Genomic DNA, 27,942 nt, shown 5'->3' with positions numbered 1-27,942 from the left:
AACCCCAGCCACTCATCTAGTCCCACCAGAAGGTTAAAAGGGGAGCCAGAACAGAATGTGTGCCCTTCATTCAGGGTCCCTATTTGTGAAAGTGCAGGGTCACCACACCTAACTAAGCCTCCTAATTTCACCTAGCAAAATTGTTGCCTCTAGGGTCTCTTTGAATGATGGACTCTAGTGGCTAAGTAGAACTCATATGTAGTCATGTTGAAATCTGTATGAGATCAACCACAGGTATCTCTTTCCATACAAACGTGCTTGGCCAAGGCTTCAGCTGAAAAGCAATTGGAGCTGACTGTTGCTAGTGGCCTACTTATGACAGGGTTTCTGAGCAGCTCTGCATGTGATAGGAAACCTCAGGAGGGTTCAGAGCCTAGATCTGCAGTGCCTGGGATCTGAGGCCTTGGTTCTCCACCCACAGAGAAAGGTCTTCCCACCCTTGTTCCTGGTATTCTCTACCCCAAAGCAGCCCAGCAGAACCTAGAAGAAACTCTGGATTGGGAATCAGAACAGTTCTTCAAACATCACTTCACCTTTTTATCAGGTGTCCCAGACAGCCTTGTCTCTTTGGAGCAGGAGGGTAACAAAATCTGTGAGCCAAGGAAATTCAGGTTGCCCAGTTTCAGGGCATCCTATCCCTTTGGACCATTTGAGCACTTAGCTCATAAGCCTTGGACCAGCTTTTAAGGGTATAGTGTCACCTGCCTCCATCAGCTCCAGTCGAGCTGATCCCGCAGTGACTCCTCCCAGCAGTGTCATAAGGGAAGGGCATGGCAGCTGCAGCACACGGTGCTGTGCGCCCTGGGTTACAGCACTGATAAGCACTTCTCAAGTCAGTGTGATGAATAAGAGATGCAGGGCAGCCTGGGCACAGCGCCTGGCTCGTCTGTTGAACCTGATAATTTGGAAACATCTCTCCAGAGTCTTGGATTTCAAGCTGGAAATATGTCCTTTAGTCTTCCTTCGGATTCTTTTCCAAGACTCTGTCTCCACTTTTCCCCTGGGTCATGCACAATGTGCTTTTGCTGTGGTGAGAAAAAAAAAAGTTCCTTAAAGACAGATGGAGAAGCAGCATTTCACTGTACCCATATGAGTCACAGCCACAGTAGCTATCCCTACCTCCCCAGTCCTACTCCACAGTAAAGGAGCTGCTGTTCTGTTGTGCTGTTAGTGATGCCTCCAATCTCTAACCCAGAGGAAGACTCACTTGCTATGTTATTGCAAAGAACAGTGGATGCTAACAGTCATGTACTCTGGCCACTGTTGTTACTGCTATTAAAACCCTCTGACTCCTCTAATATCTATCCCAGGTTCATCACAGCAAGGCTGTCTGCCCTTGTGATACATGTAACAAGGAACTGACCGAGAACAGGAAAGGATACCCGACCATCCTCTTCATCCTCTCTATTTAATGGTTTAATTGTATTAGAGAAAGTCTCTAAATAACGTCAGTGTTTAATTCTGTTCCTGAGATTCCCAGCAGTGTGACAGATACGCTGAAAAAGCCCTTGGAAGTCATGAAGGTCAGAGCCTTCTCCCATTACTAGAACAAAGCACACTGACTGTATCTCTTGAATGTCATAATCTATGGCCATACCACTCTGAGCACCCCCCATCTCATCTGAATGCCATAAAAAGATATCTGTTCACAACTACTCTTTTATTTATTCTACAAACACCTACCCAATGCCTTGGATGGGCTTGGCATTGCTGAAATGACTTTGAAAAAGCCTAAACAGAAGACACCTTGCTGTCTTTTAGAACCACACAATCGAATGAGGAGGGCGGGTGCATCTTCTTTTCAGCCTGTAGACTGCATGGTAATAATGCCGCACATGTGGAAGGACCCAAGGCCTCGTGTTCTGAGGCGATGGCAGGAGGCTCACTGCGGACTTCCTGCTGGAGGTGGCCTTTATGGCTGGATTGTGGTTAGAACCAAACAGTGTTTGCATCCTGGCTTTACCACCAACTGGCTGTATGGCTTTGGGTGGTTATGTGACCCCCTCAAGTCTCAGTTCTGTAATGTAAACAGAATACAGTGGTGTCCAAATGTAAGATGGTCTCTAAAACTAGTCCATCGTCGTCATGTGCCAGCCCTTATTCAAAGTGAAATTTATTATTATACTAAACTTGAATTCATTCTGTCATGTTCTAGATATTGCAAAGAAAAGTAACTTGGTCAGGAGCTCAGTGAGGATCTTGTCGTTCCTTTGTTGAACAAAAGACAAAACGGCTAATCCCAGAAGCAACATTAGCTTCTCCAAAACCACAAGCCCTTTAGCAAGAGATCTGTAGATTGTGGGACAGAGTTTGCATGGTTCTGCTGTAACTGTAGTGCATTATTATTTTTAAATAATCAAATAAATGAACATATTAAGCATATTTTAGTTCCTAATATGGCAGTACCATTAAACAAGGCCCAATATATCTCTTTGGAGTCTTCATGATTTTCTAACATCCGAAAGGGATCTAAGACCAAAAAATCCAGAAACCTCTTCCAGATTCCAGAGACCTCTAAGCCAGTGAGAGACATTTCTCAAAAAACAAGGTGGACAGCTCTAAGAGTAACAGCCAAGGTTATCACCTGGCTCTGCAAACTCACACACGAGCGTTTGCACCAGCACGCTCATAAGCATGTACACACACACATACACACACACATAAAAGGTTACAGCAAAGTGCAAGCAAGAATATTCATGAAGGCTGAACCATTTGCTATTTTTAAAAAATAATAACTCTAGACATGCTTGTCTAAAGCAGGGTATGCACACAGCCAAGCTTCATAGGTTTCTCCTATGCAGTGTCATCATGCCTTATTCTTGGGCAGCAGCTTTCTGTGGAGAATCCCAAGACCGGTCCTGGGGCTGCTGTCTTCTCTAGGGTCCTCCAAGGCCTGTCTGCCTATGGTTTATCCATGGAAGACAGAACGACTTTCCTTCTGTAGATTTTGGGTTCTATCCATCATGCCCCCATCAAAGATCTGAGTGCATCTTTCAGCCTTGTTGAAACCTTTGCCCAATGAGTGGCTAGTTGTTATTCTATTTGTTTTGTTTTTGGTTTTTTGAGACAGTCTTACTGTGTAGCCCAGGCTAGACTTAAATTCAATCTTGCCCCAGCTTCCTGAATGCTGGGATTAGAGGCATAAAATACCATGCCCAGATTACCGTTAATAATAATAATAATGATGATGATGATGGCACATTTCAAAGATCAACTGAGATACTTTTTATGTTTACAATTTTGTGTTACCCTATATATAATTTATTTGCATAGTGAACATTTATCTTTACATATTGTCACCGTTGTAAATTTCATAAGTTGATAGTTGTTACCACTAACAACATTGCAATGTTTGTCTCATGCTGAACTTCCTGATAAATGATAAGATAAGAATGCTGTAGGTGGGTCAGGGTAGTGGCACGTGCCTTTCGTCCCAGCACTCAGGAAGTAAAGACAGGCAGATCTCTATGAGTTCAAGGTCATTCTGGTCTACAGAGAGAGTTCTAGGATGGTCAGGGCTACACAGAAAAAACCCTGTCTCGAAAAACCAAAACCAAAAGAGGAAAAAAAAATTGTAGGTAAATGTGTCTATGAGTAGTTGTAAACTGAAATAATAGAGAACCTTCCTCTCAATTCTGAGCCATGCATCTAAGAGCAAACGTAGGAAAGAGCTGGGGAGCAAGGCCTTGGTTAAGGATGTGGGCTCCAGTCATCAGGCCCCGTTCCAGGTTTGATTCAAGCACCATACCTATGCCTTTGTCTGGTACATGTGCCCAATGGCCTTTCAAGAGAGCAGCTTTTAGAAAACAGACAGGAGTATGTTCAAAGCCCATGTGTTATCCTCTACCCCATTGTTAGCCTGAAGAACAGGCAACTGCCGTAGACAAGGAAGACGTGTACTTTTTCTCCAGGGTTAAGTCAAGTCATAGGACTTGATTCTCCACCCATGGTATTGCCCGTCTCTTGAAGGGAAGGATGTAGTAATCAGTAGGAAGTTGCTGGGTTGTCCAGCCGTCTACTGCAAGCAAGCATGGCCGTTCTCTGCTGTTCCCCATGTTACTTGGTTTAGTCCCTAACAACAGGGTGCTTTGGAACATCCCTCTGTAGTCATCCCTCATGCTGTTTGTTATCCTTGAGTTCCTGCTGTGTCAAGCTGTACTCCCTTCTGTCCCCAGCACTCACATCATGCTAGACTGAGCTCCTAGAGAGTGCTTACATAGCATGTGCCCTTCGTGTTGACTAATGGACCAGCTAGGCAGAAGGTGAATTCTAGGCCATCGTGGTTGGTCCCCCATTTCTTTAAGAATAATAACTCACATCTTGGGGAAGGGGTATGTGTATGTTTGTACCCATTTGTTTGGGAGGGGTGTCATTGGTCAGGTATGAGGTTCATAGTCCCCCCCCTTAACCCCTAACACAGTCTTGACACCTCCCACAGGCTCCGTCCACGCCACATCAGTAGCAGCCTCGAGAGTGGAGCAAGCACTGTCAGAAGTGGCCTCATCTCTGCAGAGCAGTGCTCCCAAGCAGGGTCCACTGCACCCCTGGATGACGCTGGCTCAGATCTGGCTCCATGCAGGTACTGCTCCCACTCTTGACCCCACAGGCCTCCTCCTTTACCCAGCCTTCCCCATCATCAACAGGTCCTGAGACTGCCAGCCTCTGCAGGTCCCCATCTTTCTGTTTAGCCCAGAACTCCTCAGCTTTTGGGAGAACTCAAAGTTTTTGTGGCCAGGCGCCAAACTGATATTGCATCTGTACAGGGGCCATGTCCTATCCTTCCTCTCCTCATCCCTCCCCAATAACTATACTTGACCCAGGCAGTCAGTAGAAAATTGGACTTGGGACAGACCCCTGAGGGATTTGCAGAGCAAGGGATTCTTGTACTAGAGAGGGGTCCAGTGTGACACCCCATGCTGCCTCTGTAGGTGACAGAGTGAGTTCCACCTGTACTGTTTCCCAGCTGGGTAGACTCCAGCTCTGCCTTTACCTCTCAGCCTCAGTTTATTCATCTATATGACAGGGTTAGAAAAGCACCTGTCTCCTAGGTCAAGGAGCCCAATGCTTAGCACTTCTCAGCGTTCAGTCTCAAAGTCCCTGGGCAATGGGACAGGAGCGTTGATGGCACAGATGCCTTTATCCAGGGCAGGGCAGGGCAGGGCAGGGCAGTGTGCTTGGTGTCCCCGCCTCCCTCCACAAGCATGCCTGGTAACCTGCAGAGAGGGAAGCAGTAGCAGCAGCCCCTGTTCAGGAAACCAACCCAGAGGTTCCCCTGTGCCCTGGTTTCATGGAGCAGTCTGGTGTCTGTGCATGGTTACCCACAGCTGCAAATCCCAGAATTAAGCATAGCATGTGAAATTTAAGCAACCCCATTTTATGTGGGTGAGCTCCATAGAAAGTGATGGTTATTAGTGTATATGCATATTTCTATTTCTGAGAACAGTAATCTATCTCTCAGGTTTAACCACCTCATCTCCATGACCCTGGTGGCCCCTTCTCAGGCTCACCACCCCCAGGGACATGCTTGGAGTCCAGCTGACACTAGGAAGGGTGCCTGGCAGCACAAGATATCCATCTATGTCTGCCTTCATTCTCTGAGCCAGTTGTGTGATGTCCTACCTTGTGTGTCCCTTTAGCAGATATGCATGTGTGAAGGTGTGGCCAGCTACAAAACTGGCTACATTCTACATTCTCAGCGTCGGCATCCTTGATTAACCCATAACAGCTTCTATCAATTAACAAATTACCTTTTTCTAAGTACACAAGTGAGCTGATTCGTACGTGTGTGTATGATTGTTCCTTCTCCTCCACCCACTCTCCAAAGAGATCAAGACAGGCTGCCTCTGAGAGAGTGGCCCCAGCAGGAAGGCCACTTCCCAGCTTTCTCAAGAACAGCCCATACCCTGCACAGGAGTCTGATATCATCCTGCTCAGTCCCCTGTATAGACAGTGACCTCAGAGAGTACGAAGGGACTAAGTGTTGTTTAATGACCAGACCAGGAAAGCCAGGTTGAACACACAGGGCTGGCACAGGGCTGGCACAGGGCAGAGCTGTCATTCACAGTAGACTTGAAGTCTAGTTTTTAAAAAGCACATAGTCAGGCCTTCTTGGAAATTCTTTTGCCCACTGAACCATCTCCAGCCCCTTCTCAGAACACTTAAAACTGGGCACTGTAGAATGCCAGGAAGTTAGTCTAACACAGAAGCTCTCAACCTGTGGGTTGTAACCCTTTTGGCAAACCTCTGTCTCCAAAAATATTTACATTGCAACTATTAATAGTAGCAAAATTATAGTTATGAAGTAGCAATAAAAGTAATTTTATGGTTGTGGTCACTACAACATGATGAGCTAAAGGGTCACAGCACTGGGAAGCTTGAGAGCCACTGGCCTAGAGGGCACTGCCACTCCACCCCACTCCCATCACCACTCGGTTGTCCAGGGCGGTTGTGCTTCTTTGTACACAATGAAGAACTCAATGACAAAGATTGCATGCAGAGTGACTGCATGCAGAGTGGCTGCATGCAGAGTGACTTCCCAGTTTCATCACTGAGGCTCAGAACAATGGTCTGCGTAGGAGTTAACAGGTGTGGCTTTACTGGGATGGAACTATGGAAAGCAGATGCCAGTCTTGCCTTCCAGCTCTGGGCAGCTGTACATGGGTACTCGCAGTGAGCATGCTGTGTCCTGTGGGTGAATGAGGACAGGTAGAGTCTTCTCAACATTTGCTTCCTGTCGACTCTTTCCAGCCAATAACATACGCGTTTGCATAGTATTTAAAGGGGTGACAGTAGAAGAAAGCATATGGCTCCTACTGAACTAGGGGTTCACGCTGTGCAGCCTGTGCTTGACTGCTCTAAGAAGTATAATAAATCACCTCCATTTTTGACAGTTCATGGCAGCTACTGACAGTAGTGGACCTTGTGACAGTAGCCTGTGGTGGATGTAGCCCTGGATTTGAGTCTCTTGGAAAAGAAAGGTCTCTGAGACAATGTCAGGTTCCAGCCATCTGTATTGGGGTTTCTGGGCTATATCTGTGATGGCAAGAAAACTGTGAATACAACACATGAACCTCAAAAACAGACCAGCTGGGGCACAGGAATGGGGACACTTGATTATAGGGGCCCTTTACTTCCTGGGTAGTGGGAGCACCCTCCCCTTACCACCTCCTCATTCATCTTGGAAGCCTCTGACCCCAGGGCCACAGACTTTCCCTAGGACCCCTGGTAGCCAACATGGCCTGGGCTATGCACGTTTGTGTTTTGGTTTGTTTAGACAAGTGTCACCAATTCATTTAAATAATTCTTCAGATAAGTTACCTTCCTGGCACACAAATGAACATGTGGGAAAAATGTAAAGTGAAAAGGCTCCCTTGTCCCTGTGCCTCAGTCACCTGCTGCAGACCCTGGTGGCAGTTCTGGTACCTTCCAGACGTTCTACCCGTTCTGTGCTGTGTCTCTGCTGCCCTCTCCTCATGTCCTCTTCCAGCGTCTGGGAGATGATTGCTAGTCGGCCTCCGTGGTGCTGACTTACACTTCTTACAGCTGCGCAGTCTAACTCCACGGCAGGAAGCATTACGGTGTCAGCAGTGCACTGTACATTAGTGTCTGCATCACTTCTCAGGCTTCGCCTTTGCAGACGGCATTTCAGTAAATAGACTTGTGTGTATTGTTCTACCTAAGATCAACTCCGCAGAGTGGATCTGATGGGTCGAACGGTGCATACTCCTTCATTTGGATAAATGAAGTCATATGACCTCCCACAGAGCTGGACTGATTTCTATTCCAGTAAACAGCACATGACTGTATTGTCTTATCTCCTTGCCAATGCCATGCATTTCAAAGCCCCAGTTAGATGCATGAAGGATGATGTTTTCATTGACGGCTCATGGCTTTTACCCACAAGTCTTCTTAGATATCAAGCATCAACTTTTCACTCATAAGCCACTTACTATGTGTTGAAGAAATTCGTGTGTGTGTTTGTGTGTGTGTGTACAATGGTGCACATGTATGTATGCATATAGAACCTAGAAAACAACCTTGGCTATCATTCCACATAAAGTGCCTACCTTGTTTGCTTGTTTGGTTGCTTGTTTGTTTGTTTGTTTGTTTGAGGCAGGGTCCCTCACAAGCCTGGAACTCACCAAGTGAGTTAGGCCTGGCCAGCGAATCCCAGGAATCCACTTTTCTCTGCCCCTTAGTGCTGGGATGCTACCGGCATGCCCTCATGTCTGGCTGTTTTATTTGAGTTCTGAGGATTAAATTCAGATATTCATACTATAGGACTAATACTTTGCCAGCTGAGCTGCCTCCCCGGTCCTTCTGTTTTCTTTGCCCCCCTCCCCCCACCCAGGATTGTTTTTTACAGCACCTGAGCTTCCCATGACACTCAGACATTGGCTTCCCAGCTTTCAGTCTTTTTTCTTGAAAGTGCCAGGAATTCGGTCTCCCACAGAGAAGGGCAGGAGGAGGGCACCCCTGTCTCATAGCAGGGGAACCCCACTAAACAAAAACTGTGAACATGGCACAGTCTTCCGAGACAGAAGACAGGAAAGCTGGAGTAAAGCCCAGTGTACACCTCAGCACAGACCCGCTGCAACCGAGTGAGCCCTTCTCTCTCAGACACAGCCAGCCTCCCCTGTGTTCATTGGAAGGTTAGACAGCTCCAGGAATTCTGCACCAACCAGACCCTTCTAAGCCAGGCAGCTTCCGGGTACCCACACTGGGATGGCAGCTAAAAGGGCCTTTGCGGTAGGTGGTTAATTCCTGCTTGTTACTTACTAATAATTATAGCTTTCACTTTGGCACTCTCACAGCCGAAACCAGCAGCTATTCTTAGATGTGCAAGATCAGATTTGCTGATTTCTACTGGGAATTGAAAGCTGGGATACTGTCACAATCTCCTTAGCCTTGGCCTGACCCTTTCCCCTCCTCAGCTTCTCTCAGCCACCATGAGGTTCATCAGCAGAATCTAGAGACAACTGTGGTTGGCCACCATGAGGAAAGAAAGGTAGTTCCTAGACACATGGTATATGGGCTAATACACAGGGGTGTGTTGGACGTAGAGTCCTGGGGACCAGCCCTGCCTCATCAGCCTCTTAATCTGTGGGGTCTGGGTTAAATACTCTTTACCTTTGGTATAGCTGGCACTTACCAAACACAAGGTGTGGTTCAGACACTGTGCCAATAGCTCTGTGACTTGCTTAGTCCCTGTCATAACTGCAGTAGAGCTGCCAGGTCACTCGTCTCGGGTTGCAAGGCTCACGTGCCGGGAGGCCTAAATTCAGAACCAACTGTGCAGCCCACAGCTCTGCCTTCAGTTGTTCTGTGTAATTTTGTCGAGTGTCTGATTGTGTGCCAGGCTGTGCAGCACAGTGCTCATGGAGACAGACACTCAGTCCCTGCCTTCCTAGGACCTGCAGATGCAGAACAACAGTTGCAGAAGCCTGGGACTTCCATGTGCCAAGTACCAGGAACAAACAGTGCAGCTCCTGTAACCCTTGGGAACAAAAAGTCTTGCCAAAGCAAGAAGCAGGAAGCAATAGACGTTTGGTTAGCACTGGACAGGAACAATGGGGAGAGGTGCAGCACCACCCTGCACAGCACAAGTCCAAAGAGTCCTGCAGGTGGCAGGACTCTGAGAGGGGACCCAAGGGGAGGCAGCGAGTCCTGTGGCCTAGACCATCCACCTTAGGCTGTTTCAGGCTGCCACATTGGAACCTTGGAACTCAGTCCTAGAGGCCCTGAGAAGCTAGTCAAGTGCGAAAGGTCCGAATGGGACTTTAAAAGCTCCCTCCAAGTAAGTGTGGAATGACAGAAGACAGCAAAGGTGGGGGCCGTGGAGGAGAGTTGAGAGAGTGTATTTGCTATTTATCTCACTATTGAGGCAAAAGCAAACCCATGCCTGTCTGGACTGCAAAGTCAGTTCAAAACCAGCCTGCGATTTAGTGAGACCTCAAATCAAAAGTAAGATAAGGACTGGGGATGTAGCTGCATGATAGAGTGTGTACAGCTCTGATTGCCAGCACACACATGTAGCTGCATGATAGATTGTGTACAGCTCTGATCGCCAGCACACACATGTAGCTGCATGATAGAGGATGTACGGCTCTAATTGCCAGCACACACATATCATACATAATTCTGGCTCCTACCTCTTGCAGGTAGGACACAGACAAGTTGCTTCTCATCCCACTAAGCAAAATAAGGAAAATGGAACAATCACACTAGATCACACAATGACACGCCCAGTATTCATCAGACACTAATCACTAGAGGAATCTGAGTGTATATATATCTGTGTGAGAGTGGGGTATGTCTATGTATGTTATATGTGTGTGTGCATTGGTGTTTCCAAACCAGAGGAGGGTTCTGGGTGGCTTTTCTGTAGCTGTCAATTCTGTTTTCTTGAGACATAATCTCACTGAACCTGGATTCCTCCATTTTTGGTTTGGCTGGCAAGCGAGCAAGCCCCAGTGGTCTTCCTGGCTCTGATACACCACAGAGCTGGGGTTATGGACACCTGGCTTTTTACATGGGTCTGAGGATCTGAGCTGGGTTCTTTATGCTTGCACAGCAAGCTTACCCACTGAGCCATCTCCCCAGGCTGGGAAAGACAAATTATCCAGTGGATCTGAAGGGAGGATGTTTCTGGGAGCCTAGACAAGATCAGTCCACAAAGGAGAGGTGAACTAGAAACCATCTGCCAGGGATGCAGAGTGAGTGACAGGAGCTGCAGGCAGAGAGTGCACGATGCCTGCAAGAAAAGTCCCTGTGGATCGATCCACACAGGGGATCTGAGGAGGCATATGGGATAAGCCTGGCTGTGCAAATTGGCTAGCAAAGATGCTGATGGCAATTCAGATAGCCCAGTAAAGACCAGTCAGCACCCAAACACAAGAATCCTGTGGAGATACAGAATTCTTTAGACAGTAAGGGGGTGCGAGGGAGGGCTCGGCCCAGCATAGAGTGTGGAGAACATAGCTTGTCAGTGCGGTGGCAGCGCTCTGCCTTGCAGGCTTTTGTCTCCACACATTGATGAGTCGAGTTCACTAAGACTCCACCCAAGAAAATTCCTGAGTCAGAACAGCTGGGTCATGGCCTAGAAGGGCTGAGGTGTCTCACTGGTGGGCTGAGGAGTGTGTCTCACTCTCCCACTGAGCCACTGGAAAGGAGTCACTCTTGACAGACTGGCACAACCAGGCATAGATCCAGAGATAAGTAGAAGCTCTGTGGCTAAGGGCCCGGCAACGACGTTTAGCTAAGCCATCAATGAGAGCCGGCAGAGGTGTGCTCAGCTTGGGGACTCTAAGGCCCTTCATGTCCCAGAAATTTTCAGAGGGAGGCAATACTACAACAGAGTCCCCACCTCTTCTCACTGTCAACCCTCCCAGACAGAGCAAAGCAACTGGACAAGTGAGGGCTGAGGAGGAAGGGGCCTTCCTGGGCCCTGAAGTCTTGGAAGGATGACAGGAAACCACTCCAATGCTTGGCTCTTCTTAAATTTTGTATGAAAGAGAATGTACCAGGGAACACAGCAGGCATGTTCTCAACACCTCCTGTACCCTAAACCCCCTGTGTGCATCCTGCTAGGATCTCCTGCCCTGTACGGTGTTTCTCCAGGGAGCCTGGGGTGAAAAAAGAAGGTGGGAGGGCCTGTCTGCCTGCCGGAATGGTCTGTCTGTCTGTTGGACGGGGTCTGTCTTGTCTGCTGAAGGGGGTCTATCTGCCTGCTGGAGGGGTCTGTCTGTCTGCTGGCTTGTCCTGAGTGACAGAGACTAGCTAGTGCTATGTTCTCTCACCCAGCTCTGCTGCTGCTGCACCCGGGTGACTTGAAGATCTATCTGCCAGCAACTAAAGCAAGTTCAGTTCTCACAGTCTCTAACAGACTACTCCTTTGAGTTTCATAAAGGCTACCCCTTCTGGATGTACTAGGCCCCCAGAAAGCCCCTTTGGCATGCTTAGCCTCTGAAGCGCAAGCTCTAGAGGGCAGCACCCTTTTCTATGCTTAGCTGTGTGCCTCTGGTGTACTTGTCCCACCGCTCATTTCAGCTAAAGGTGGCATCTGTCCTCATGCTGAAGGACTTTAAGTGGACCCTGGGACAACTGTCCTCAGAGGTTGGGGCAGAGCCCAGGCAGTTCTCATTGCCTTCAGTTTGGTAGTGACATATGTCTGCCCTTCAAGGACCAAAGCACAAATGACCTGCGCACAAGTGGTCACAAAAGACTGTTGGCCTATGGCCATGTCCAGGGTTGTAGGGGACAGCTGGCTCTGAGCTGTGCCAAACTCCCATAGGGGAATATGAAAGTCCCGAAGCTGAGAACCAACCGCTCACAGGGTCTCTGAGGGCAGTCATCCAGGACAGCATCTGTTTTCTGTTCTACTCCCACAGCTGAGGTCTACATTGGCATTGGAAAGCCCGCTGAAGCTACAGCCTGTACCCAAGAAGCTGCCAACCTCTTCCCCATGTCCCACAATGTCCTGTACATGCGGGGCCAGGTGGCCGAGCTTCGAGGAAACTTTGATGAGGCCCGGCGGTGGTACGAGGAAGCCTTATCCATCAGCCCGACTCATGTGAAGAGCATGCAGCGACTGGTGAGTCTGAGGCCCAGGCCAGAGTTCCCATTTCTTGGATTGGTGCTCTCCTTGGAAGCAGCAGGTAGCCTACGGCCCTCATACCCACTGGTTCCCAAGGCCAAGTACAGTTAGCCTGTTGAAACATAACATGGCACAAAGCCAACGGGCAGTTCCTGTGATAACCCTGGGAGGTGACAGTAAATAGCCAGTGTCTTACCTAAGGTACTATTAGTACAGTGGGTCAATTAGGTCAGCAAACAATATCACCCTGTGGTTGGTCATCATCCTTGTCATATGGACATCTGCAGTGCTTGCAGTAGCCACCTTAAGGAAGTATCCATACCAGAGACTCCTGAGGGAGCCATAGACTCAGGTTTGTCTACAAGGTACTGGCCAGTAGGCTACATCCTAATATGGGAAGGGAGGGCTGCACACAATCCTGGGACAGATATCAGGTCCCAGTGGAGTCTCACACTGTCTTTAGCCCCAAGAAGAGCCCAGAATCTCTCTCTGTCTCCATGCCCTTTTAAAGGAAGCAGTCCTTCTGTTCTACTGGCTGTGTGTTTAGGACCAACAGGACATGGTTTGGTGACTAATGATAAAATGTGCTCAGAAGGATCCCATAGCCCTCACCGTCCCACCATTTCTCATTGGCACTGTATAGTGCAGAGGGCTGAGCTGTGACAGACTGATAGAAACCTGAGCTGTGACAGACAGAGACCTGAGCTGTTTTTGAGGGGCGCATGCACCTGAGGGTTAGGTCTGAACCTGGACCTGGATTTGTTGCTTAACGTCCAGCATCCATGGCATTTCTGTGACTGGGGTGGTTACTGACCCGTGTGGGCTACATGAGAACTAAACAAAATGGCTGAGCACAAAGCCTCGCAAGTCCCTGGTACCTAGTAGATGTTCACTAAATAGAAGACCAGAGGCAGTCATCTTCAGTTTCAAAAATAAACCCTTGTAATCCTGAGAGTCACTCTTTTTTCACTTCCTTCTATGAGAACTCGACACAGCTTTATAAATACTTTACATATTATCTAAACATCACTCTGTTTGATTAAAGATATTACCTAGCTTTTAATTTTTGTCTCACTGTTGAAAGGGGGATGTGTTAAGAGCTTTTCCGCTCTTCCAGCTTTTGCTAGAACACTGCAGAAGAATTAAAATCAACACAAAGTGCCCAGTCCTTATTAAAAAGAAGAAGTGTGTCTCTACCTCAGGGCCAATGATGAATTATTCAGAGAAGTGTTTCTTGTTCATCCCCAAGGGAAACACTTGAGACAAAAGATCAATAGGAAAGTCACCTCAGGAGAGGTTTTGGGTTTCCCCCTTAGAGCTCCTCAGGCCAGCAGCTCCTGGCAAACACTTGCCTTTCTGAGGAGCCAGCCAGGTGGTCAGCACAGAGGAAGTAAGATGGGGGAGGGACACCTCTGAGCCTCACCAGGCCTGAAGACGCTATCCACCTTGGTGGTCTTGCCAGTGGGGACATTTGATCGCAGACCCACAAGACCTGTTCTCTGTGTACCTTGATGTCTCTCCATCAGATGGAAGGCAGACTTGGGCCAGCCTGCTCGCAGACTTGGGGCGGTTCAGCTTCTCCTGCTCAGCAGCTTTTCCCAGTGCCTGTGGTCAGGAACTCCCAGAGAGCTTGCAAGACTCCTTTCTGGCGATCTTGTACATGATGTTCACTGCCTATGTTTTCCCCTTAGCCTCAGCTGAGCACAGCTGAGGACAGCCCTTCCACAGCCAAAGGCAGAGTCTTCCCTCTGGGATGCGAAGAATCCCTGGAACCCACAGGCTCTTTAGCCTTTAAACATCAAGAGACCTTGCCCCAGCTACTTAAAGCAGAGCAGGGTTTTAGTGTCTGAGAGATAAGGAGGTAGCTCACAGTTTATTGCAGGGCTATAGGTTCTGGACAGGCCTGGGCTAGTATCCCAGTGCTGTTACTCATTGCCTTTGGAGTTTTGAGGCAAGCATCTCCTCTCCTTGTGCCTCAGTTTCTTCATCTATACAATGATGGAGAATGTTAGCACCAGTTGCTCTTAGAGGCTAAGTACACAAGAGAGCCAAACCTTCTCATTGGCTTACAAGACTCTTACACCTCATAGGAACCAGGCTATTCTGAGAGTCCCCAAACTCCTTGAAAGCAGAGAGCAGAAGTCCAGGGAGGAGATGGGCAGGCAGGTCTATGGAGGCAGCAAGAGGCAGAAACAGTGATAAGCACTGAGTTTCCTGGTACCTAGAAGACAGTGGGAACTGCCTTGAGGCCAGGCCACAGCACACTGGGCCACGCCAGAGCTCGTAAAGGTCAGGAGTATCAGTTGGAAGAACGTGGAACAGAACCACCATAAAACCAGACGGTCCCAGGATAAGGAGCCATGGGAGGCAGACCATGGCACAGAGAAAACCTGAGGACAGAAAATTTGTCCATGGCAGCCCCAGTGCTCAGAGAGAAGAACAGAACCGAGCAGCTGCAGGAGTGGTCTCCAGGAGTTGTCTGGAAGGCAGAAAGCCATGTTGTCTGTCACAGGTGCACACTGGCAGCTGATAGAGGGTACAGGGAGCTGCAGGACACAGGAGGGAGCCTGGGCTGACACTGAGAATAGAGCCTCCCTGACTTCTGGGGACAAGCAGCCGCATGCTTGCCGCATTATGCAGAGTGCAGATGTGTTTGCTTTGTTAAAGAGCGAAGGTGAGGCAGATAGCGTTGATGAAAGCGACTGCAAAGTCAGACTGGAGAGATAAATGGAAAAGAAACCCAAGGGAAATGGATAATCTTCTAACAGTTACAGCTGTCACATATGGTGAAAAGGTAGAAAAAAACAAAGGTGTTGGCCAGTAGTAATTAGTTAGCCCAGACCAGGGATCAGGGGCTGAGTGTGGACAGTTATTAAGCAAGCAATAAGTTTATGAGACAAGGAATTGAAGGCTGTGGAGGTCTTCTCAGAGTGATTAGACTTTTCCCCAGAAAACTCAAGGGAATATTTTCTAATGTTAGAGTGCATAAATGTATAAATTTGCATTTATTTATCTGTTAAAAGTCTAGCTCACCGTACCTGCAGTGCATTAATGAAACATGGGCAGGCTTTTCCCAAAACAGTCATTCTGTGTCCTAAGTAGAAGGAAAGGGGAGGAAGGTACACAGCAGTGGCTAGGGGGTGACCTCAGGGGGAAGATTGTCTGCCGGGGCCAGACTTCGCAGGCCAAGGACAGGCATGGAGACTTGGTGCAGCCAAGGACACAGTTACCAGGACAGGAACAAATTCTACAAGCAGGACATCTGGCTGCCCTCTGATCACATCAGCCTGGGCTTTTGAAGGCAATGTGTAAGATAGACAGGTAAGAAAGGAAGAAGGGCTTTCTGAAGCAAAGCTGGAAGGGAGCCAGGAAGCCTGTGAGGAGGGGCGTTAGTAAGACCAGAAGGGAAGGTCTTCTTGCTGGGACCGGGAGTGTCAACAGGAGGCTTGGGCCTGACTCTGCAGTGCTTGACGGGGTAAGGAAAAAGTAGGAAACAGAAGCAGATGTGGGGCTCATTCAAGGTCTGTTGGAGTGGACAACATGGGAGGAGGGGCCGGGGAGCAAAGATGCCTAGAGCCTAGGAGAGGATAGGAAGCCAGAGGGGACAGTGCACAGAGAACCACAGTAGGGGCCAGCAGCTGACACTGGTGCAGGAAATGTGGGGTTTACGAAACAGGAAACCGTTCTCTCCCATCCCAGATGAACATAACAGTGCTAGAGTCGTAGACTAACCAACAGCCACCAAAACAACTTGAGGCCAGTGGCTTCCAGGTCCCTGTCTCTGGAACTTAGTGACATTCACAGAAAACAGGAGGGTGAGCTTGACAAGGAATTTCCTAAGATTGTAGTTGGGAACTTAAGAGAAAGAGGCAGAGCTTCCATCCAGTGGGAGTGAGGCCTAGAAAATGGACTACCATGAAGATGCTTAGTGTAGGCGTCTTCTGGAAGAAACCCGAGTGAGGCATGGGGAGATGAACTGCTCAGGTCACTCAGCCCACATCTTCACTTAGAGTTTCCAGGCAAGGGTGCTTGTTTAGGTTGCGTGAAAAGGAAGAACAATGGCAGAAAACCTGATCAGGAACCCAAGTCCCCCTGGCCAAGACAGAAATAAGACCATTTCCAGCTTCTGACTGGAGCTACTGGAGGTGCCGACTTTCAGGGTCTCTGCCCTAGGATAGTTTAATCAACTCTCTCCCACCACTCACCTCCAGCACAAAAAGCAGCCAGGGAGAATCAGTGTATGCCCAAAGGGATGAGCAGTCCTCTGAGACAAGGCTAGACACGGCAGAGACTGCTGTCAGAGGTGATGCCGAGAACAACCAACCAGAAGCATAAAGAGGTCTACTCATGAATGTTGATGCTCCAAGACATGCCAGGGACAGAAGCCATTGCTATTCAATGACAATTCACAGAGGACAGGGAGATCAGGAAGGTGCTAGACTTCAGAGTTCCCTGGAGGAAGACATGGTAACGGTCTGTGTGGGGCGGTGGATGGGAGCCTGCCACCTCCAGAGGTCACTGCTCAGTGAAGAGCACGGTCCAGGGCTCTCTTGGGGGCGGGGGGTGATAACAAGCTTCTGTCTAGGATGTGGCACTCCGTATTTGTCTTCTGGGGATAAACTGTGAGATAAGAAAGCCTCTTTAGTTGGACTAGGATAGCTTCAAACTAAAGGGCGCAGACACAGGCTGTCTGTGAGAGCTTTCCTGGATCTCCTGTTCTCTGAAGCATAGGCTCTGGGCTGGCCATGTGCATAAACTCCAGAAGGAGGGCATTAATGGCAGGAAGAACCTACGGCGGCAGGGATGCCCCACGCTGCCCTATGTGGACGGCCGACTTTATAACACGAAGTTTGCTGGGTCCTGTCACCTGTATTATGCCTACATTTTCAGTTCTTTGAACAGCTCTTAAGGTGTCCCATCAAAACAAAGCTCTCTACACATTCTTCTGCCACAGTGGCCTCTCTTCTGAAGTTTCAAATGGAGACCTGATGTTAGAGCTGTCTTTAAACTGTCTTCAAGCTTTTAAGCCTGTTTGCTGTGTCAAAACTTTGAGCGTGTAAGGGAGCTGACTTTGGCATCATGAAACGTGGTGTTTTGCTGTCTCCCACCCTTGGAGGTGTCCATCTGTCCCCCGAGATAGAGAAGGTTGCTGTGTCTTGTGGTTTATTATCAACAAGTCTGTCTGGTGGGTAGAGAGAGACTAGGACTGTTGGGTCTAGCAGTCTATGCCCTGCATCGTCTGATTGGCCATCAGATGATGAGGGTTCAGTGACACTAACAGTCCAGGGCTACCCTCTGACCTCCTATTTCTCTTGGGAGAAGGCTCTGCTCTTCCATTGGTCTGACTAAGGCACAGGTTCTCATGAAACAGAGCTCAAAGGCCCCCCTCCTTTCAGAAGCCAGTCTCTTTTATCCAGTGTCAGCTTTCTTCCCATGCACAGAAAGACTGACTGACACAGCAAACCCGCCCCATAGTCTGCCATGAAGGCTCTTTCATCTAGTAATTGTCTTGCGTTCTCTTAGAACTAGAAAACTGCTTTGAAAACTAGAGAGAGCAACTTCTCCGAAGGCCTGTGAGCTGTTTAGATGCCTCCCCAGCCATCTGTCTGTGTACTTGCTGAGTACCTAATAAGTCTGCAGTCGTCTTTGCCTACTCTCTCTACTCAGCATGGCTGGGTTTAAGCTTCTGGTCCAAAGAGGGAAAGTGCTACCTTCTAGCTGATGGGTCACACTTGCAGTGTGTTCTGTCTTCACTCTTTCTAACACTCCATGTGGCATTTTAGCCTCATTGACAGTAGTACTTAGCCCCAAATCTCACTTCTTCACTACCGTATAATTTGGAAGGTTACATGCCATAGCCATTGTTACAATATTTAGTGAAATAGAGAACCTCTTGTTACTGGAGAGGAGAGGGGCTCCAGGTGATCTGTCCTGGTCACACTGTACATTAGCACACATCAGGACAAAGCTGAGCTGTTCTCAGCATGTTAGCATCGGAGCCTCAGAGGCAGCTGCGTCAGAATAGCTGCCGGGTCCCAGCTCTGCTGCCTTCTTTGTTGTTTTGTTACTTGAGGGTTTGGTTTGGTTTGGTTCAGTTTTGAGTTGGATTGGATTTTTTCTGTACTGAATGTTTTCAGGATCGAACCTAGGACCTTGAGTGTGCTGTGCAAATGCCAAGCAACTGAAGTACACATGACTTGTAAGCCTCTGTCTTCTCATGGCAGATGGAGTAGTTGTAGGACCCACATGTGTCACTGGTGTAGGATAAGCTCTCAGCATCACTGTCATCCCTAGGTTTGGATTACAGCTCTGTGATCTCCATGACCATGGCTGAGTAGCACGTGTCCTTTGAGGAAAGCAGCTATGGCTCCTGTCCAGGGCATCAGAGCCCTTGGGTTGCTCTGGGAGAGGGCTCCCCTGATGAGGGCTTTGCAGTCTGGATTGGGAGCCTGTGGCAACTCTACAAACAGCCAGCCCGTGTAAGCTGCAGTGAGTATCCAGAGGCACGATCGGTGCAGGGACAGAGCAGCAAGTGTCACAAGTGGTGTCAGTTGTGTCTTCAAGATTCTTAAATCCTTTTTCAAAAAAAAAAATCCTTATGTTTAGTTTATAACTGTTTTTGGATGCTGGACATCCATATCCTCCTTTAAGCAAAAGGGAAGCCCCCTGGTCATAGAGATCCTGCTTGTCCTCACTTGGCTCCTCTCCAGCCGTAGCCCAGCTATACCTACCCTGACCCTATAGTCAGAGCATCTCCCAGGGGCAGGGACTTCCTCCATAGGCAGTTTCCGTTCGTTTGGGGGCCCTCCAACCCAGCAACACTTGTCCCTACGCTGGCCAGGAAAGTTCAGTCTCAGTACCTAAATGTTTTCAAATATGATATATCCATGCCATTTATTCTTAGAAATTCTGTCCTGTTGTTCTAATACTACATACCAGCCAGGCTCTTCTGCCTTCCTACCACACACAGGACGATTCTTGGTTTGGAAAAGACATGGAGGATTTCACCTGGGTTGGTCTCTGTTTCCGACTCCTGTTACAAATTCCTGGCTCTACATCTTAACCCTGGGGCTCTCTCACTCTGCAGCCCTCCCCAGCCCGCTGCCTACCCTTGAACATGGATTAAGGATGTGACTGCCACCATGAAAGAGTGGCCTTTGGGACTTCCTGGACCACTGGTTCCAAACCATCTTGTGCCTAATTGCTTTCCCAGTACTGAGGCTTGTTCTGAACTCCCAGTCGAGTGCTGTGGGCTCCCTTTGGATCATGTCAACTCCACTTGATTTCTGGACTTGCAGAAGAAAGTTAAAACTTCTAGGCCCAAAGCTTTTGGGAAGACATCTCCCATGGGAAGGTCTCTTTGAATAGCAAATGGAAATCCAAAATGGACGTGTGGCAGGTGTGTGCTTTCAGACCTTACCTGGCCAGTGAGTTAGGTGAACTGCAGACTTAGCATCACAGTGTTTTAATGTTAGCAGATATCAGGTAGGAAGGAACAAGGCATATGAGGGTGACGGCTGTACCAGGAGTCCTGACTGTAGCACTTCTGAGGTACTATACAGTTGCAAGTCTGAGATGCTCAAGTGGTTTGAAGAAAACATCCCTAATTTTAAAGATATTTAGAGGCAAAATGCCTGTCACTTACAATAAGTACTCACCCTTCCCCAAAAACAGATTAATTAAGCTAACATGGAAGAAAGTTACCAGTACCAGTGGGATGAATCAATAGGTACCTGCCACCAAGCCTGACAGCCTGAGTTCAACTCTCAGGACCCATGTGCCAGAGGGAGAGAACCAACTCCAACAAGCTGTCCTCTGACTTATGTAAGCACATCATGGCACACACACACACACACACACACACACACACACACACACACTTTATAAGGAAAAGGATTAGCAGCTGTTAACTTTGGCTATTAGTTTGTTATATTAGCCTTTCTGCTTTTCTGGAGGTTTAAAATTGTGCAAGATAAAATCTAAACAGCCAAGCCAATGTGATTATATTTGCACTGTAGAGAGACCATGCTCTGGAAGCTGCAGAAGCCTGGTAACCTAGAAACAGAATCCTTAAGGACAGTTCAAGAGGAGAAGTGCTAAGTAAGGAAGCCCAATAAGGCTTAGTGTGGGGACCAGAGAGTGCTACCTTGGCATCAGACACCTGCTCCAGGAAGAACTGCCTATAACCATGACAGGCCACTCAGGACTAAGCTGGATCAGCGACTTGGGGTTGGCAAAAAGCAATAGTTGGTAGCTGAAGCTAAGGCAAAAATCATAGCGAGGAAGCAAGAGAGAGGCCTAGAGCACAATCCATGGTGTGCCGACACTTAAGGAGCAAGGGAGAAATAACATTCGTGGGAAATCTAGGCTCTGACCAGTCATGCAGACTCCACTGCTCGTCCCTGTAGAAGGGATCTGCCTGTGGTTCTGCCAGATCCCAAGTCCTTGAGCTCAGTCCTCTCTGCTACCCACGCGGGGCTCAGCCAGCCCTACTTCTGCACCGTACAGAAGGAGCTCAGACAGCACAGCCTCTCTTGGCTACGCATCAGAAGCAAACATGGCTTGAATTAGACATAGTTTCCACACAACAGAGCCGAGGCCCCTGCTTTACTTCTCTGTCCATGGGCGATGATGGTGATCACCCTAGCAGGAGTGACAGATGACCAGACATGTGAGCCATGATCACAGTGTGACCCTAGAGGACTACGGGTGTATCTAATGACAAATGTTACACCGGGCTCTTAGAAGTGCGAACCTTCCCCTTTTCATGTCTGGCTGGTGCCTGTTCTCCCAGCTGGTAACAACAGTGATTTGCTGAGGGGACTAAGGGAATGGTGTATACACACACACACACACACACACACACACACACACACACAGCCTAGAATCCTGACTAGCTAAGAGTTGACTGTTGATCAGATGATTACATGTATAATTGAAATTCTGGCCAGTGTCCTTCTAAACGCAGCAGAAGCTGCTAGCCTGGCACAGAGCAGCCTCTGACAATGTATGCTGTGTCTTCATAAACTAAGAAGCTCGGCCCCTCCTACAGGAGTCCAGGGCCCTGCAGGTTCTCTCTCGTCCTCTGCACTGGGCTGCCAGATCTAGACAGATGCATGGGGCTGGAACCAAAGCTCAAGCGAAAGATCCCTGCGGAGATCTCCCAGAACAAACTAGAAGCAAAATCTGCTTCTTCCTAAGGACAACATGCGAATTTTCAGGCCTTCCAAAGCAAGGCAGGTCAATCGAGTTATAATTGGCTCTCTAATTAGAACTCCCACAAGCTGTTAAATTCTTTACCTGCCGCCCGCGTTTTGTACAAAGGTAACAAATACATTTCTGCTTTTGATTAAAGAGCCAGCTACAGTCACCAGCTTCCTGCTGGCAGCCCCTCCAGTCATCGCTACCTCACTCAGATGCCTGCACACCCACCAGCAAGCATAACAGGCAACACAGCTGTCTGCTGAGAAGTAGCTATGGGAAGTCAAGCTCAGAGGTCATGTTGCTAGCAACCAGCTGGAAGCTGCAGAGGAGAGTTAGCCGTGTTTCCAGGGTGATGCATTCCTGGGGAGATGCATAGAGCCTGGGGCCCCCTACCGGAGCTGCTCCATGCTAGCCAAAGTGCATCCTGTGCCCCTCTGTATCCTCGCTACTGAAGAAAATTGGGTTTCATGTTGTTCCCCTTAACCCTCAAGAGAGCAGCATGGTTTGGACATTGGTATGGGTGTCTGGTGACTATATGTCACCTAGAGGTACACCAGCAGTTTCATCTGCATTTGGAAGGGGACCAGTCTCACTTACCCAGTGCTGGGGCCAAGCACAACCTTCTCTAACTCCAAGCCGAAGCAGCAAGCTCACAGGGGTAGCATGAAGTTAGCTTTGATAGGACTTACTCTGTAGAAAATGGCAAATGCCACACATCTGGGCTTTTTTTTCCTTCAGAGAGCCATTTTGGCCACTGTGTCACTTTCAGTCATGGACCAGAGAGAGAATTGCTATGAAGGGGAAGCAGAGGGACAGCAGAGCAGTGACCAAGGATGAGGAACACTCAAGGCCCCACCTCAGAAGATGCTGTGGCACCGAGCAGACAGCATACCTGCTGATTAGAGGCAGGGCTGAAGGAACCAGGGGAGGAAGAACGGCAGAACTGCCCAGGCCAGGGCCAGAAAGAGTAGTAGCTGAGAGTACACAATTTGGAGCAGAAAAAAAACAGCATCTAGAATCTAGCTCTGACGTGCACTGGAGATCTGTTTGACCAGGACATGTCATGTTCCCTCTACAGCAATCATGCCAGCCTCTGGTCTGCCCTCAGGGATGTAGACATCCTGGCCCAGTACAAGCACCTCACCTCAGTACCTGACCTTCTCCCAAACATGGTAGCATGAACATGAAAAATATGAGATTCCCCCAGATCCCCGTAGGATACAGGCATGAGGACTTGCCCCTTCCTCATTCTTTAGGAAAGAGAGGACTTTCTTTTAGCAGAATGTACAGTCAAAGAACAAGAATAGCCTGTAACAGGGCTATAGGATTGATCCTGGATCAGCCAGTGCTGGTAGCAGGTCACCTCTGAGTATGACCATTCCAGGTTAGAGCATAAAACAACCACTACCTTTCCTGAGTCTGTAGTCTGAACCTGTCTGTGAGCAGGATAGCCACAGGACTGATGGTAGATGCTTTAACTTATTCTAATTTTCTAGTCTCCCTCCAAGTCTTTGTTGAAGACCTCAGGCACCCATTTTGTGTCAACCAGAGCCTCTTACATAGCCAGGACGACATACAAGTGAACTCGGTCCCTCTACAAAGGCAGGTGGGCAGCACCTCCCACGCACCTCTCAGCACTGACTGGGAACTCTTGAGATGCCTCTGATCTTGATGCTGATTTATTCTGCACTGAATTGGGAAATGGTAAGAACTCAGTGTGTAGGGAAAGAGAGTGCCTGCTGGATCTCTGCTCTCCCCAGGAGCTCTGCAGTGGAAAGCTTCCCCTTTGCACAGCCACATTGTCCCCAGATCCCCACTGGGTCCCCAGCCTGGTCACTGTCTTTCTTCCTCCAGCCCTGGGTCTGAGTTGAGAGCACTAGGGGCAAGCTTATTCCAACAAACAACAGTGAAAGCTCGATTCCAGACAACCTGTCTATTTCTCCTTTCCACGATAAAGGGCTCCCCCCGCCCCACGCCACGCCCGTTTACCAGCAAAGCTCGCATGTGGTGAGGAATGGCTGAGTGGGGCCGAGTGTTGGACAGTGAGACCCACCCCTCTTTCCCATCCAGATAGAGGATTATGAGTTGTCTTGTTATTTTAGGGACAATTTTTCCAAGGCTAATCAGTTTCAGTCCCCCCCCCATTGGAAAATGTCTTATCATTTCTGTTTGTTCCTATTTAAAAATGGAAAAATAATTCTTGCCAGACCCTGGCAGGGATGGGGTAGGTGCTGGCCAAAGTGACCGCATCCATCCTGGCAGGTAGTAAATCAGCCTTGTGTTTGTATCCCAGTGAGTCAGATGACCCACATGGACCACCCCCTGGAGGCCATCCTCTTTGGTTCCCTGGCTCCTGAAAGTGGGCTGTGGAGAGCAATGAGGCTTTGTGTCATTTTGGCAGCCCTCTTGCAGCTGGCATTCGCCATTTGAAGTCCAGATGGGCCCAGAGAAGTCACGTCTCCAGGCAGCATTCAGGGATGGGTGTGGAAGCCGACGCCTCCCATATAGCGTGCTACACTTGGCCCGGAGTACATTTGACACAGAAGCTGGATAAGATGGGTAAAGGGCAGAACTAGGACCTAGCACCCATTCTGTAACCATCAGTGGAGTACTTATAGTATACCAAGAATGTGCTGGGGGATGAAATGGCTCATAACCAACAGTATGCATTGTCTGCATACTGCAAGTGCCCAGAGGTAGAAAGGCGAGTAAACATGCCTCTGCCTCAGTGACCCTAAGCTTCCCTAGTCTAGCAGCCAGTGGCTTCTGCTCTGTACTGTTGACTTCTTAGGGCTTTCCAAGTTTCCTATAAATCCCGGAGCCTCTGACACTTTCAGCCCAAACCTGTTCATCCACCTACTCCTGAGAAGGCAGAAAGCGGTGTTGTTCCACTAAGCTGCACTTAGGCTCACTGAGCAGAACTGCCCCTTCCCTCCTGGTCACATGTGGAGAGCACACCCGCAAGGCTGCCCTCCTAGGGCACTCCTAGGGCTTTGCGGCTCACTCAGCCTTCTCTTGCCCGGCCTCTTCCTTGAGAAGCCTTTCTGGCCACATCAGCCGCTACTTCTCAAGTCCTGGGGACAACATTACACACTGAGTATGCAATAATGCTCCCAAAATACGTAGTAAATAGCAGGCCTGCCTAGTCATGCACTCTGTACCTTTGTTGTCCAGATTGAAAACGTGAGACTGAGAGAGACAAGACACAGTCTAGGTTAGCATTCGGCCATAGATCACACAGAAAGGTGGAGAACAGGATGCCCCATCCACTGGGCTACGACTCCCAGCCCTGCCTTCTACCCGAGCATCTCACTATGTTTGCTGGAGCCAGACTTTTGCTTGCAGTGCTTGGTGGAAAATGGTCAGACTGAGTACAGAGTACACCCAAAAGGCTTGGCTTCCCTCCCCGTCCTGAGAGCAGCTACTGCTGTTGGATATAGTATACTACTATAGGCTCTTTGTTTGGATACTTGGTTCTCAAGTGATGGTGCTGTTTAGGAAGCAGTAGAACCTTGAGAAAGTAGAGCCTAGCTTGAGGAAGTGGGTCACAGGGAAACAGATTTAAGGCTGCTAACTCAGCCCTCTGCCTTCAAGTCCATCGAGATGTAAGCAACCAGCCTCACACTTGTGCCACCACAGCCAAGGGCACCCGCTCACCTCCAGCCCTTCCCTGAGGCTTCTGATTGTCTGCAATTTGGTCATGGGGTCCACCAGGCCATTGAGAAGGGATCCAGGCTTGGGCTACCATAGCAGGGTCAGGGTCTCTAAGACTCCCCCTCTCAGGCCCTGGGACTCTAGGAAAGTCTCAGAACAGCCCTTTGGTTGGCTGGTTACATATAAATTGTTGTGACCATGACGGGCCCATAACTGGAAGCCCTCTGCTCTCCCCAAAAAGGGCCCTGAGGATGTCCCACTTGTCCATGTCCCCTCTAGGGAAGCTGGGCCTCTTATGTAGAAACAGTGGTCCCAGACAGCTGTGCTCCTGCACCCTGCCTGCAGTGGCACACCACCTTCCAAACAGGTGGGGACAGAAGTCTCTTCTGGAGACAGGTAGGGCCCCCTGGGAGGTAATTAGCACCAGACTTTCCACTGTGTGGGTAACTTGGGCCATGGGGAAGCACTTGACCTCAAGGCTGTTCTGGCTCATTGTTTTCTGCCTGACTTGTTATTGAACGTAGATAAAAATAAATAAATAAATAAGTCAACCAGGGAGATGTATAAATAAGTCAACAGGAGTCTCCTGCCATTGCCAGTGGAAAAGTACCAGTAAGGGCAGCCAGGTAGCACCCACAGAATAGGACACACTGCCTAGGGAATGGCAGTTGCCACAGCATCAGGACCAAAGCGCTTCTCTCCTAAGAACAAGTCAGGCTCAGCCTATGAGCTCATCCCACTGCAGCAAAGGACAAACTTAATGTGGCAGTTGGGGGAGGGAAGCTAGAGGTTCAGTTTGGACTATTAGCAGGGACTGGACTGCCTCCAGTTTCAGAGTGAGACAGGTGCTTACCATCCCCACATCTTGGGGAGGCCCAAGGCTTCCTTGTCACTGTCTTCACCCCCATCAGTGGCCCTGGCTCTCTGCTAACTGGATGTCCTTTGATGCTGCTTAGGATTGGCTGGCCTGACACTTCCTCAAGTGGGTCAGCACACCAGGCAGAGCTGCAGGGGCCTGACACTGTGCTGCTGTGCTGCTGGCGGCTGCATTTGTGAGCATCAGGCCTCGGGCTGCTGCTGCTAGAGGAAACCCTTCTGGTGCTGGGATTCGCCACAGCCCCCTGTCTGACTTCCTGGGCCCTTGTCTGCAGTAACACCAAGCACCAGGTGCTCAGACACCAGGGCCACTGAGTGTTCCCTGTCTCAGGGCCAGGGGGCAGCATCCAAACTGCCTAGATATGATTTTCTAAGGCAGCATGACCTCAGAGAGGAGCTGAGACACAGTGTCTTTCCATTTCAAAAGCCACATCTCCCTCTTCCCTGATTAACAGTCATTGCTCATTAACCCCAAGGGCAGGTGAAGTTGTCTGGGGCCAGGGCAGTGTGCCCAGGCCAATGCCTGGTGCTGACATTGTTCGTAACAATAACACCCTGCTCCTCTGCCTCACTGCCTTCTGGTTGAGTATCTGACTGGTCATGAAATGAGTTCATCCTCTCAGGAGCCAGGCAGCTGGGGTGTCCACCAGGAGGAACCAGATGCATGGCTTCTGTCTCACAGCCACCTTGGGGTCACAGCTCCTCCCCTACAGTTAAGTGGTCATGGTCCCTGAGTTTCACCCTTCCCGTCCACTTTGCAGGTGGGCAGGAGAGTTGTGTCTTGTCATCTGGGATGCTTCCTGTAGCTTCCTTCCTTCAGGCAGACATTGGTTCTGCACACTTAAGAGACAGCTCGGCTTTGCTCAGGACACTAGACCAGGGCAAGACTCACGGCAGGTCCACCCCCCAGGCCTGTGCTCTCCAGGGGATAGGAAGTATGGCCCTGTGACAGTCTGCCCCTGAGTCTCTAGCACACCACACCATACAGGCACAGTGGTGCTGAGATACCCACTGCTCTCCATGTACATTTATGGACGGGAGGGGAGCTAGAGGCTGTTCTGGTTGTAGCACAGTGAGCAGAGGCTGTCCTGGGAATCCAGATGCTGTTCTGTGGCTCACGACTGCAGTCCCAACATGGGGACTGTTTAAGGGAAAATATATCCACTCAAGATACATACTGACTTTCTTGTCATTGTAAATATTTCAGTATGGCAGCTGTCAACAGCATTTCCCTGGCAGTGAGTCTAGTATGGGGTATAGAAGTGGCCTTCCTTCAGGACCCTGAAGATGTACCAGGGCTGGGTGAGGGCTCACTGATCTCTTCATTCCCCTTCCCAATGAAGCCACATTGAATAAATCCCCTTTTTCTGATTTTTGCTTTCTGACAGTCACATGACTTTAAAAAGTATTCAAAAAGAAAAAGCCATCTTCGTGTTTTCCAGAGACTTCATCATGATTTTTCTCTGAACCCACAGTAAGACATCTTCCATTGAGGACCTACGTGATGCAGACTGCAGTTATATGGAGAGAGATTTGGATTTATCATCCCTGTAAAGCCCAAAGGGAGGCAGGGAGGCAGGGAGGCAGGGGGGCAGGGGGACAGGGGGCAGGGG

General features: G+C 49.1%; 1 protein-coding gene across 3 annotated transcripts in view; it reads left to right on the top strand.

Annotated features, from left to right (window-relative positions):
- The window catches only part of Ttc7b (tetratricopeptide repeat domain 7B), a 209,923-nt gene that overhangs the window by 168,345 nt on the left and 13,636 nt on the right, over window positions 1–27,942 (top strand). For all 3 annotated transcript variants that reach the window (XM_028777279.1, XM_028777276.1, XM_028777277.1), the window contains 2 exons: window positions 4,439–4,579; window positions 12,390–12,592. In XM_028777279.1, coding sequence (XP_028633112.1) covers window positions 4,439–4,579; window positions 12,390–12,592 — 344 coding nt within the window. The remainder of the gene's footprint in view (window positions 1–4,438; window positions 4,580–12,389; window positions 12,593–27,942) is intronic.

This window comes from Grammomys surdaster, unplaced genomic scaffold (genome assembly GCF_004785775.1).
Source record: "Grammomys surdaster isolate TR1022 unplaced genomic scaffold, NIH_TR_1.0 279, whole genome shotgun sequence".
In the NCBI taxonomy this organism is placed as follows: Eukaryota; Metazoa; Chordata; class Mammalia; order Rodentia; family Muridae; genus Grammomys; species Grammomys surdaster.
Note: the sequence above shows the minus strand (reverse complement) of the source record. Positions and strands in the feature narration are given on the sequence as shown.